The sequence below is a fragment of the Lactuca saligna genome, chromosome 4 (assembly GCF_052625555.1).
Source record: "Lactuca saligna cultivar CGN05327 chromosome 4, ASM5262555v1, whole genome shotgun sequence".
Taxonomy (NCBI): Eukaryota; Viridiplantae; Streptophyta; class Magnoliopsida; order Asterales; family Asteraceae; genus Lactuca; species Lactuca saligna.
Window position 1 is genome coordinate 112,356,558 of NC_136420.1, and position 12,945 is coordinate 112,369,502.

A 12,945-nucleotide genomic window follows, 5' to 3' on the forward strand; every position below is an offset into this window, starting at 1 on the left:
CAAATGCCAAGTAAATTCCAAATTTAAACTTTTTGCGTGTATAGTGTATTTATTAGATCTAATACCAACTGAAAGGCATTATATATCCATCTTTGCAGAACTACTAGACTAGCATTATGGCTAAGCATGTCGCCAACTTGGAGACACTCTTATGGACAAACAAATAAAGATAAACAGGGAAGTTTCAGAACAGTTTCAGACGTGCATGACTTTTAATCGGTTACCAGTTACACGGCCCAATTTATATGGATGGAAAATGTGGTTGGCGGTTTTCCTCATTAGTCGGAGCCAAGTTTGTTGTTTTGACTCCTAGTATTAAACTTCCACAATTTTGGTTCTGTTCTGGTTTTAAATTATTATATTTTAATTATAAAATAATGTACTTTTCAGAATTTCCGTCAATCATATGATTACTTAGCTTATTAATTTCAATAATTTTTCAATGTATTTAACTGTGGGTAATTTGAAAATAGCTGCAAGATATTTGGAGGATTTCTTCAATTGCTAAAATTTCTCCTTATTATAATTTATATATATTTGGTGCCTTAACTACTATGGACGTCCAGGTGGCCATTTTTTGATGCATATGTCACCCACCCATCTAATTGCGCTGATTGAACATAGGAACCATTATCTGCTTGCGTAAGCTTATCTTACTTTAAAGTTTAAAGGATGGGTGTACTACGTAAAATGATTAGATATGATTCTCAATTGCTCAATCTTTTGTTTTAGTGCTTGCATAATTGAAATTACCTTCACCACCATTTTCGGATAGAAAAAGTGCTTGCATTTCTAGTCGCATTTTAAATGGCTAAGAAAATTTACCTAGTTTTTTATTAAAAACAGTTTTCAATTTTTGTAAGACCACAACTTCACTCTCAAGGAAAAGGATGTCAATAGGTAGTTCGTTTCAACTAACAAGAGCTTGTATGCGTACAAGTTGCTTCTAAAGCGCTGTGATGTTATCATGAAAGTTACCTTTAACCATGTATTTCATCATTGTATTGCTTTTTGGTACGTGTTACATTCAATGTCTTTTGCTATTCTTCTGAGAAGCCCAGCAATACTAGCCAAGCAAATTCCAATTCATAAATGAGGTCTTTCTCATATTGAATTCTTTCCATACGTAATGGAGGATAGTTTTAATATCCTTTTTGGTATGCACTTTGTAATAATTGGATGTGATCAAAACTAAAGAGCATTGCCTTTTTTACAAGTCTTCCCTAATGCAGTGTTTCATATATCTTGTGCATAAACAATTGAAGGCTTGAATGGAATTTTACTTTAGTGTCACTGTAGCCCACAAACTTTAGGTTTCTGTCTTATTTGGTCATTAACCTTAATTGTATTCTAAATCCCTCAAACTTTCGAACAAATATGTCAAAAATGTCATTATTAATATTTTAAGGGGAAAGGGGACGGTAGATTACACTGATGATAATCCAGTGATGATGTGGCATGCCACCTGGTTTATATGGCTTTTTTTTATTATTATATATTCTTTAAAATCTTATTATTATTATTATTATTATTGTTGTGGATTTTATAAATATATAATTTATAAATCTTTGAAGAACATTCAACCGATTCTTATTTTCTAAGAAACATTCAAAAACTACAACAGTACACAACCGTCAACCACCACCATGCACCATCCCCGACCACCACCAGATAATCTATTTGCCACTAACCAACTAAATCAAAAGAAAATAAATATAAAAAATGCATTTGAAAATCAAGTTGCCCTATATGGATGGACTTAAAAAGAATTATGAGTTTAATAATCCTATCTGCTTATAGACATTGACAAGGAATACAAAGAAGAGCCTTTCCACATTTTTTTAGATTAAAGTTTATGTAACAGCCAGAAAATTTGAGTATTTTATCACGTCTACACGGCACGTAAAGATGCATATATATATATATATATATATATATATATATATATATATATATATATATATATATATATATATATATATATATATATATATATATATATATATATATATATATATATATATATATATATATAGTAGGTTATAACCCGTGGAATCCACGGTTGACAAAGTAAAATAACATATAACATATAAAGAATAAAAATAATAATCATTAATCATAGATTTGCATGTATTTATTTTTATACAATGTAAAATAACAGGCAGAGTAACGTAACAACCACAGTTAAACATGGTAATACAATGGTATTTATGGAAGACTTTCAAAAGTACAATGCCAAAATTGAAAAAGAAATAGAAATGCTAATCATTTATATATGAAGTATGTTGTTATTGTCAACCAGTAACAAAAGAAAAAGAAAAAAAAATATTAAAATGCATTACTCATTAAAGCATTGTAAGCATTGTAGTATTTTATAGACAATCTTATTTTCTAAGATGTATTATTTTGACTTTTTTGAGTATTATCCTTTTCTTTCAAATAAAAATGTTATATGATTTCCAAATAAAGAAATCTTAATTCATTGTAATCCAAATAAATTGTCACGATAAACAAATGGTTTAAATTGTTGAATTAGCATTATAATACTCTAATTATTTAGGTAGGTATTTTAAAATTAACTTAATATAACATATTTATATAATTCTAAATCGTTCATTAAACTAATAATGGTTAAATTTATTTAAGTAAAGTTAGATTCAAATTATGTATTAAAGTAACTTTAAGTTTAACCAAACTCAAGTAATTGGTTACACTACCACAAACATTTTCATCAAATAACAACTATATACGTACCCTCCCTCACCGCTAAGCATCTTGAATCTGTTTTGTTCGTACATTAACTTTAGGTTGTGTTTTCTTAACCCTGATCTAAATACTTATTGTAATAACTTAAGTGATACATAAACGGAAAACTAAATGATAAATAATACACATTAATAGACCACAAGCTCTTATATAAAAACTTATCGTGATAACTTAAACGTTTTAGAAACATAAGTAATAACAGAAAAAGCATGTAGCGTATGAAGGAAACACTATTTAATTCTTTTCTCAAATCAATGACAGCCACTAAAAAATATGCAGTATGCTTTAAAAACCATAAAATAAACAGATGGTTATTTTATGAACATGAACAAAGAATGTTGCATTCTAGGAAGAAAATGATAGATCTGCATCTACCTACAGAGGAGGCCCTATAATTCTTTGCATGAATTTTTTGAATTGCTCCTTCCTGCATGCTGCTTCCAAAAAAATGAGCAAAATAGTTAGCCATGCTTCATAAAAATATAAAATTTAGAAATAAATGGCTATAGAAACTACACATATATCATATAAACAATAACTTTTACCCGGAATTAAGTTTCGGTCTTTAGCCATCAATTAATAACACCTCTTGAACACCTCCCTCAAGAACATCAACTCATTACATTAAATCTCACAAAACCCATTTTGCAAAATACGAAACTGTGGAATTCTCAGTTTGTATAAGATTGATAGAAGAAAACGTGGCTGGTAAACCATGGTTGATGTCGTAACAAATGATTTACAAAATCATGTGTGCAATAACCTATGATCTAGCTGCAGAAAAGTCATGGTAATGAAAGATGTCATTTTCCAGAAAAAAAAAATTTATACCTACAATTTAAAGATAGTAGTATGTACTTAATAAAATAAAATAAAAACTCTTCAAACTATCCTTCGAGAAAGGAGAATGTGAAGACCTAGGAGAAGAAATAAAAATTAGGTTTCCTTGGACCGACATTGTTAATGTTGTTCTCACTCATATTACCCTATGAGCTCCTTATTCGCAAATGCCAAAAATGAAAACAGAGAAAGATCGTGGCAGAGGTTGTGCGGCATTAATGGGGCTGGTGGTAATTTAGGGTTTGTCTAGTGAAATGAGGATAGTGTAGAAGATAAACAAAATCTGAAGAAAAAAAATATAACGGTGACACAATATACGGAGAAAAGGAAGGTAACTGTGTTCCTGATTTTAAGGGATTTGGTGTAATCAATAAAATCAAAAACAAAAAAAACCTAATGAAATCGAAAAACATTGAGCGGGAAACACAATAGTAAATTGTTTGATAGAGTGCCATGTGGCAAAACCTTGGTTTAAAAGGGGGACATGTGACATCCAAAAGAGTCTTTTATTAAGAATATATATATATATATATATATATATATATATATATATATATATATATATATATATATATATATGGAATTAAAAAGAATTTTGAGTTTAATAATCCTAGGTGCTTATAGACATTGACAAGGAACAAAGAAGAGCGTTTCCTTATTTTTTGAGATTAAAGTTTATGTAACGACCAGAAAATTTGAGTATTTTGTCATTGATGTGTGTTTTTATGTATATATTTTAATTGCTCAAAGTTTAAATTTATAAAAACTCATTGTTATCCCAACCGGACTAATAAACACACTAGGTAGTGTACTTAATCGTGCAATAACATAGTTGTGGTAAGATTAGGTGTCGAACATAAGAATACGACGGTGAATTAATTTGAAGCTTTTGATTATAGGTTACAGTAAACACACAAAAGCAGTAACGAATAGTTTTATGGAATTAAATCTCAAATAAACAATTAAAAAAGAATTCTCGATAAATTGATTGAAAACAAATCTCTTTAGATACTTTGGTTTAAACGAATTACATCTTAAAATACTGGCTAACTACTAAGTACAATGCATATTTATTCATTACTTACCAATTTCTAATATGGCTAGCATCATGATCAGACTATTAATCCTTTAATTTTAACACAACTATTAATTTATTGATCAAGTGAACAAATAATCATGCAAATTAGTATTCTGTTCATTTTAAGCAATATTTGATCTTTATTAATCATAATAATTATAGGAATTAAATCCTATATAGAATGGTCATCTACTAAGCACACAAATTAAAGTTCATTAATTTATTTCCTAACCCTAGGTTTTGATCTAATTGTAGTCATAATTACCAATAATCATTGACAACTATGATTCGAATTAACACAATTAGAATGGTCATCTAAAATCTATTAATTCAACAATATGGAATAGAGTGATAATCTTTAACACATATGGATCTTGCAATCAAACTTGAAAAAATAAATTAAATAAGAATAAATAATCCAAAAGCAATTAATCCATAATCTCAAAGATTCATCCAGTCAAAAACACAAACCAAAGGGTTCTAACACCCAAATCAAAAAGTAAACACATATAGAAGCAGATTGGAATGTTATTCATGATCATAACAACAAACCAAATGATCGCAGGCATGAATCCGTTCTCTAATCCTTTAGATCTTTGCTCCTGCCAGCTTAACGGCCTTTTGACTGCCTTGTAGACCCTCAAAACGGTAGAAGAAGTGTTTCTTGTAGACCAAGGATGGATAAAAGTCGTAACCCTCCTTCTGGTTCACCAAAACACGCAATATATAGGTTTTTAAACCGACTTACGTACTTTATCCGTACATGGACTTAGGTTGTGCGTAAGTCATAAAATTCGTGTCTAGACCCGTTGCCACCCAACCCAGTATGCTGGGAGTATACCCTATTACGTTGGGTGTAACGGGCTTCCTCAGCCATTCCTTACCTTTTTGCAGTTCAGCTCCAATTTCTATCCTTTTTGCTTCCTTTCCGCTGTAGCAACAAATTATACCTATAAATATAACTTGATGCAATATAAGTACCATTTAGTTATAAGTAGCATAAATATATGTATATATATATATAAAGTTATCAAACTACCCCCACACTAGTCGTTTGCTTTCCCTATACAAAACTGATTTTATTATTATATCATCACATCAAAACCCTAGTCACCAGCATCACACAAGACAATACATTTTAAGCAAATCCATTACATGAAGACCAGACCACAATGCAAATATTTGTGTCTAAAGTTCCTAAGAACTTCCCCAATCCTAAATTTTTACGATCCTCATAAACACTTCCTAGTCAATATGAACATTTTAGGAAGTAAAGCGGATAACAAGCAAAACCATAAGCACACAAGAAACAATATTTATATGGTTAGGTCAAAGTGACCTACATCCGTAGGCAGGAGGGGAGAATTATTTATTTAAGAGCTCTCAAACAAACGTTACAAGTACAATTACACAGAGATGCGCCTATCACTCTAGAATTTAAGATACAAAATGACCTAGCATGCATCCCTATTTATAAATGAGGGATCAGACCTAAAACCCTAATGGACCAAGCCCATTGGCCCATAGGCCCATGAATGGTGGCAACCAATCATATTCCACCATGCAACATCTTCAAGTACATTCTTCCATGTCATACAACCCATGAGCATCAACAACACACATAATGGAGCTCCTTGTGACATAGTGGAGCATCGTGATAGACAAGTGGCGAATCATGAACACTAATGGCCCAACATCCATTATAGTGGCACAACATGGTGTAATCCTTGAGAAATACTAACTTTTAAGCATCCTTGAACGATCTTGAGCATCCTAGAGGACTTCATAGAATACATGGCTCATCAGGGACCAAGATGGTCCATCTTGCACCATGATGACGCAACAGGAACATGGATGTCGCAAGTGGCATCAAGTATGGTGCAAGAACATCAAGATTGGATCAACAACGCCACCATGGTGCAACAGGAACATGTATGGCGCAAGAGTATACCTTATGGTGCAAAAGCATACCTCATGGAGCAAGAGGGATCATCATGTCACAAGAGAAACACATCATGGTGCAAAAGGAAACCTTCATGGCGCAAGAAGGAATGTAATGGTGAAACAACATCCTTCTTGGCTCATCCCTTTATAAAATGTATTATTTATACATATAAAAGCATACAAAATGTTATTTATATGTATAAAAAATATTTTACATGTTTTTACATGTATAAATAAGATTTTATATGTTTTTAATTGTAATATATATATATATATATATATATATATATATATATATATATATATATATATATATATATACATATAAAAACGTTCTTAATACATATAAAGATGTTTTAAATACATATAAATATATATAAATTTGTTGTACATAGATATAAATATGTGTTTAAAATGTATAATTACGTAAGAATAAACATGTTCATATATATATATATATATATATATATATATATATATATATATATATATATATATATATATATATATATATATATATATATATATATAATATGATAATAATAATAATAATAATATAAATAATGAAAATAATAAAAATATTAATAATAATAATAATAATAATAATAATAATAATAATAATAACAACAACAACATCAACAGGTTAGATGATAAGTATAATATTTGAAAAAAGTTTCAAAAAGTTCCCCTAGTTTGGTGGTAAACAAGTTGTTTTGGTGGGATGGAGACTCTGTTTCGAAACCCACTGCCTTTGGTGGGATGGAGACTCTGTTGACAAAAACCCTACATATAACTATCGATGACATCTAATTCTGACTTTATTTTTTGTCCGTATTTTTATAAAATTAAATGATTTTGCTAAAATCATAACTCTCTCGTATAGACTTGGTTTTTGGCATTCGTATTCTCAAAATTCCTATTTTAAAAAGTACTACGATTTTCTTTTTGGTGGTTTTAGCTAAAAGTCAATCATTCTCTTCGTAGTTTTTTACGTCACACATTCCTTATGCACCGCTAACTTTTATATCTTATAAAAATTATATCTAATTCAATCGGATTCGGATTTCGACTAAATTTATATTTTTTGTATCGGGATGATGTGTGCTTTAATTATATATAACTAAAACTTATATATATATATATATATATATATATATATATATATATATATATATATATAAGTAAAATGTATTAATTATTTCTCTTAAAATAACTAAAATAAATGGTCCGGAATCAATCATACATACACACAATAGATAGTTAGTACACAATAACTTAACCATATATATATATATATATATATATATATATATATATATATATATATATATATATATATGTATATACATATATATGTTTTGGCGCACTTCTTTTTACGATTTACAGTCGATTCGGCTGATTTTTCCTATTTTACTATATTATAATAATCATGAAACACATAATATTCACATAATTCTTCTTATTACATCAAATATGTTACAATTCTTGACCCTAACTAATACATCATCATAATAATGATTTACCAGAAACGTGGGCGTTACAGAGAATTTCTACTCGAATACTCCTTCTTGTCGGACTCTTAGAGTTCCCGAGACTCTACTAAAATATTCCTAAAGTTGGGAGAATTTGGATCTTCAATCAGAAGTGTTTCCACAGAGAAAGGTAAGAAAAGGTGTGAGAAAATGAGGAATTTTGCATCGTTGTAACATTCCATACATCATAAAATTTTAAAATTTTAAATACCACCATAAACCATAATTATTTTACAAAAGAACCACTGATTCAACCTCCGTGGATTACCCTTTAGCCCACAACCTCCAGTTTGGAATGTCCTAGCCTACAACCTACCAGTTGGATTGTCCCGGTCTGTTGACTGACAACATAAAATAGTTGTCTCAACCTCAACGTAACATGTTGATATATAACATATATTATACATATTCAGCAAACAAATAATTATATAGTCAGAAATCACAGATAATCCTACAAATTTACCACTCTAACGCATATAAATTTAGGTAGAGCCTAGAACCATGTATGTACCTACGTCCCTTGCTTGTGGGTAATTTATTTTAAAAGCATTTTTATATTGTGCGGTATTATATCTAAGGGACGAAATATCCAATAGTACTCAAAAACTAGTAAAAGATATTTTTATAAGTTCCATCACTGAATTAACTTGTGTCGTTATTCCTTCACTCAATTAGGGTTTTATTTTTTGTAACCTTTCGGTCGGTATTATGTAGGAAATTTTGGTTGGATATTCGCCCTTTTTCTAGTAGAGTTATGGATCATGTGCACATCTAACATCAGCCACTAGTACAGAAATCACAGATAATCCTACAAATCTACCACTCTAACGCATATAAATTTAGGTAGGGCCTAGAACCATGTATGTACCTACGTCCCTTGCTTGTGGGTAATTTATTTTAAAAGCATTTTTATATTGTGCGGTATTTTATCCAAGGGACGAAATATCCAATAGAACTCAAAAACTAGTAAAAGATATTTTTATAAGTTCCATCACTGAATTAACTTGTGTCGTTATTCCTTCACTCAATTAGGGTTTTATTTTTTGTAACCTTTCGGTCGGTATTATGTAGGAAATTTTGGTTGGATATTTGCCCTTTTTCTAGTAGAGTTATGGATCATGTGCACATCTAACATCAGCTCTTCTATTATCAACTGATTTTCTATCGATAATTGCGCAATCTAGATACCTTTGTTGACTTGTAAAAGAAAGAAGAGCTTGTTGAGTTTTAAGATTCAGAAATACAGAGTTTTTACTTTTATTACTATACTATGCACGCAAGGTTTTTTGCATGGTTCGCACTTCGCATGATGTACTTCGATTTTGTAAACTCGAGGAAATTAGGATTAACTCAATACAGTGTTTACATGAGCTGTACAAAAATCTCAAGATCAAAGGGTGCTTATTCCTAGAGAAGGAAACTTTTAGATTAAGAACACCAAACCATGCATATTAAACACTTTTTCTCGGAAGATAACGTCCAACAAATTTAGTTTTACTCTGAAAGCATATCCATTTGTAATCTTCATGCGCCAACTTCAATGGTGCAATTTGGCACATTAGGGAGAGTCTGTGGTTCAAAAACTGCACGATTAGCTTTCTGTGCATTTTGTGAGAACACTGGATGAATGTCAGCGTGCAACAAAGCTTTCAGATTTACAACGTCAATGATTTTCTGATCTCTAAATTCTGGGAGTTTCTCCTCGGCCAATTCCGCAACCTTGTCTTCACATCTAGATACCTTTTCATCAATGACTGGCTTTTTGTTTTTGTATACAAAGTATAGTATCATTTGAATGATTCCAAAAGTGAATCCAAGTACATTTGGGATCTGTAAAAGATGATATAATTAAATACACCCATTAGTTAAAGATAACTAACTTTGTTCAAAAGGAGGACATTGTATTGTTTGTATTATGTCATACCGCAATATTAAAGTCACCAAGAAGAAGGCCATAAAAGAACCACATAACAGCGCTGAGGGTGAGCGCCACTGATAGTAGAATTGGCATGTACTCTACGCTTTTTGTTTTAATCACTTGTCGCTGCAAAGTAATATGAATAGCACACATATTAACAAATGTCACCATGTAAAATACAAAAAGAAAAGGAAAAAAATATATATTCTTCCACCACACGCTTAATATAAGTTTTATATGGGCATATGCACGTACCAGAACTCCCAAAGGTGCGACAAAAACACATAAAGAAAACACGAGGCAAATCCATCCAACTATCACGCCACGGGTAACTCCTTTTGCAAGGAACTGAGTCAGGACAACAATCAATCCAAATCCAACAACTATTAGCAATATGATTAGCTTCATACTCTCCATCTGCATAAACCAAGTTTTATAATAATGGGTTAATTCAACCTTTCCTTGATAATAACTATGATCCTTTTATTTCATAGCGAAGTAGCAAATACCCGAGCCTTCTTTGGTGCATAGAAGAGAAAGAAACAAATGTACAACGTCTCGATGACACAGCCAACTGAGTTAATGGTGATGAGAAGCATGACATTGGACTTGAGCAATGCATAATATATCCAAAGCATGGCACTGAATAAGCCCACAACATATGGCGCCGACTGAAACCCTTCGGTTGATTTCCTTTTGTAAACTTTATAAAACGTTGGTCTGCATTTTTATCAAATCATGTCATGTACGTTTGGTAATATAGAAGCAAGGGGAGGAGAGATTAAAAAGTAGGAGACTTACATTGGTGCAAGAAATACCATAAACGAGACGACATTACCTGAAAATATTTGAAAGAAAAATGTTAGCAGCAGAATCATCAACGAAAATATATAGATGCAAGGGGAGGAGAAGGAATTGAAGGGGTTATATACCAAGAAGGCCAAATGCAAGAGTGAGGTGATCAGCCATGTTCCCAGTCATCTTTCTTAACTGATAACAATAAGTGATACAAATATCTTCCTCTCCAAAAACCTGGTGTTGTTTAAAGAAATGTTACCTTTCTCTCTATATCTCTCTTGTTATTTGTGATAAGTGGTGAATGAGAGATTCTAGAGTTATCCCTTTATATAGGCCGGAAGGCTTGAGAAATGTGTCAATTTGTATTAGAGTTATCCACTAATACAAATATCTCTATATCTCTCTTGTTATTCGTAAGAGTTCTAGAGAATTTACTAGTTATTAATTATTGTTCATTTTGTCGTGTGTGTCAATTAACAACAGTGGACCTCCAGGTGGCACTTTTCGAAGCATATGTCACCCACTCATACAATTGAGCTGATTAAACATAGAAATCGTTATCTGCTTTCGTAAGCTTATCTTACTTTAAAGGATGGGTGTATTACGTACAAATTGATTAGCAGATAGGACTCCCAATTGCTCAATCTTTTGTTCTAGTGCTTGCATATATAATTGAATATAACTTCACCACCATTTAAAAGTAGCTTCAACAACATGGCATTATTGTATTTCATCATTGTATTGCTTTTAGGCACATATTTCATTCATAAATGCCGTAATAGAAGTCTTTTGCTATTTTTCGTTTATATCAAAGATCAAAGCCAGGATGTCAGTGAAATCCTTATGACGTTTACATACAAATCAACACTAGCCCAGCAATTCATTATTGGGGTCTATCTCATCTTGAGTTATTTCCATACATAATGGAGGATACTTTTACGATTCTTGTTGGTATGCACTTTCTAATTATTGTAAGTGATCAACACAAAAGAGCTTAATTTGCCTTTTTTACAAGCCTTCCATAATGCAATTTTGGTTCAATCTTAAAGAAATTTTACGAGTTGTCCATAAAAAATCCATCTCTTTCTGTCTAGCTAGCTTTCGTGACAACTTAACAAAATTAAAGAGATAATGAAACAAAAAATATTTTTTAAAAAAAAATCATAAATTTGTTAGTCATTATATATATATATATATATATATATATATATATATATATATATATATATATATATATATATATATATATATATATATATATATATACATTGAACTTCAATTGAACACTAACTAACGAGACATCTCATTATGGTTGAGTTTAATCAACTAAATATCGATTAAGCATTCCTGTTCATTCAACGATTCCATTAAACTATGGATTATGGATGTTCTTATAATAGCTTTTGTAAGGAAAAAGTTGAAATCATGGATGCTCACTAAGCATTTGCATTTGTACAAGATAGTTATAGTTTAGGGACACATTCTTCATAAAAAGAATGATGTATAGATGCAAGCAAACAGCAATTATTGAGCATCAATGGTAATCTTTAATCATATCTTTTTCCCTTTTTTCTGTTTCTTATTTTGAGCATGGGATGGTTGTTGTTTGGGAAATATATTTAAAACTCAACAAATGTAGTTATAAAAGTTGAGAAAAGAAGATACAACCTATTGAAGTTTATGTTTGTCACTTTCAAGATGTAAAGTGATCTTCCCATATATAGAGTGATCTCGAAAATGAATCATAAATAGAAGTCCATTTTGAAGAAAAAAACTATTGTCTAATAGCAATTGTATCGTCCCAAATTTTATAAAGAGATTTTTTATTTGAATACGGATTAACCGATTTTACCCTTCAACTTAAAAACCATAAGTGACATTCATTAATTTGAAACCATTGTGTTTGTAAAGTCTGGTTCCTGATATGTATTTCATTCATAATTATACATTTTTTCTATAGAAACTTGATGAGTTGGAGGCGGGTTAAGAAGTCTACTTGACGAGTTGTGAAGCCTCAACTTGACGAGTAGGCTGGCAGAATGAAACCCTAATTTTGAGGGTTTTTGTTA

At 30.8% G+C, this 12,945-nt stretch overlaps 1 protein-coding gene and 1 long non-coding RNA gene across 2 annotated transcripts; both read right to left on the minus strand.

Annotated features, from left to right (window-relative positions):
• Positions 1 to 2,985: 2,985 nt before the first annotated feature.
• LOC145038757 (uncharacterized) lies at positions 2,986 to 3,584 on the minus strand. The gene is made up of 2 exons (XR_013679551.1): positions 3,312 to 3,584; positions 2,986 to 3,200 (listed from the first exon to the last, which is right to left on the minus strand). It is a non-coding gene; the product is annotated as an uncharacterized LOC145038757 (long non-coding RNA).
• A 5,896-nt stretch (positions 3,585 to 9,480) lies between these two features.
• Positions 9,481 to 11,171, minus strand: LOC145042610 (bidirectional sugar transporter NEC1-like). Its single transcript, XM_078991061.1, has 6 exons — positions 11,011 to 11,171; positions 10,880 to 10,916; positions 10,588 to 10,798; positions 10,334 to 10,495; positions 10,085 to 10,204; positions 9,481 to 9,990 (listed from the first exon to the last, which is right to left on the minus strand). The coding sequence occupies exons 1-6, from the start codon at positions 11,057 to 11,059 to the stop codon at positions 9,685 to 9,687; spliced, it is 885 nt and encodes a 294-aa protein (XP_078847187.1). The 5' UTR covers positions 11,060 to 11,171; the 3' UTR covers positions 9,481 to 9,684.
• Between the last annotated feature and the right edge of the window lie 1,774 nt (positions 11,172 to 12,945).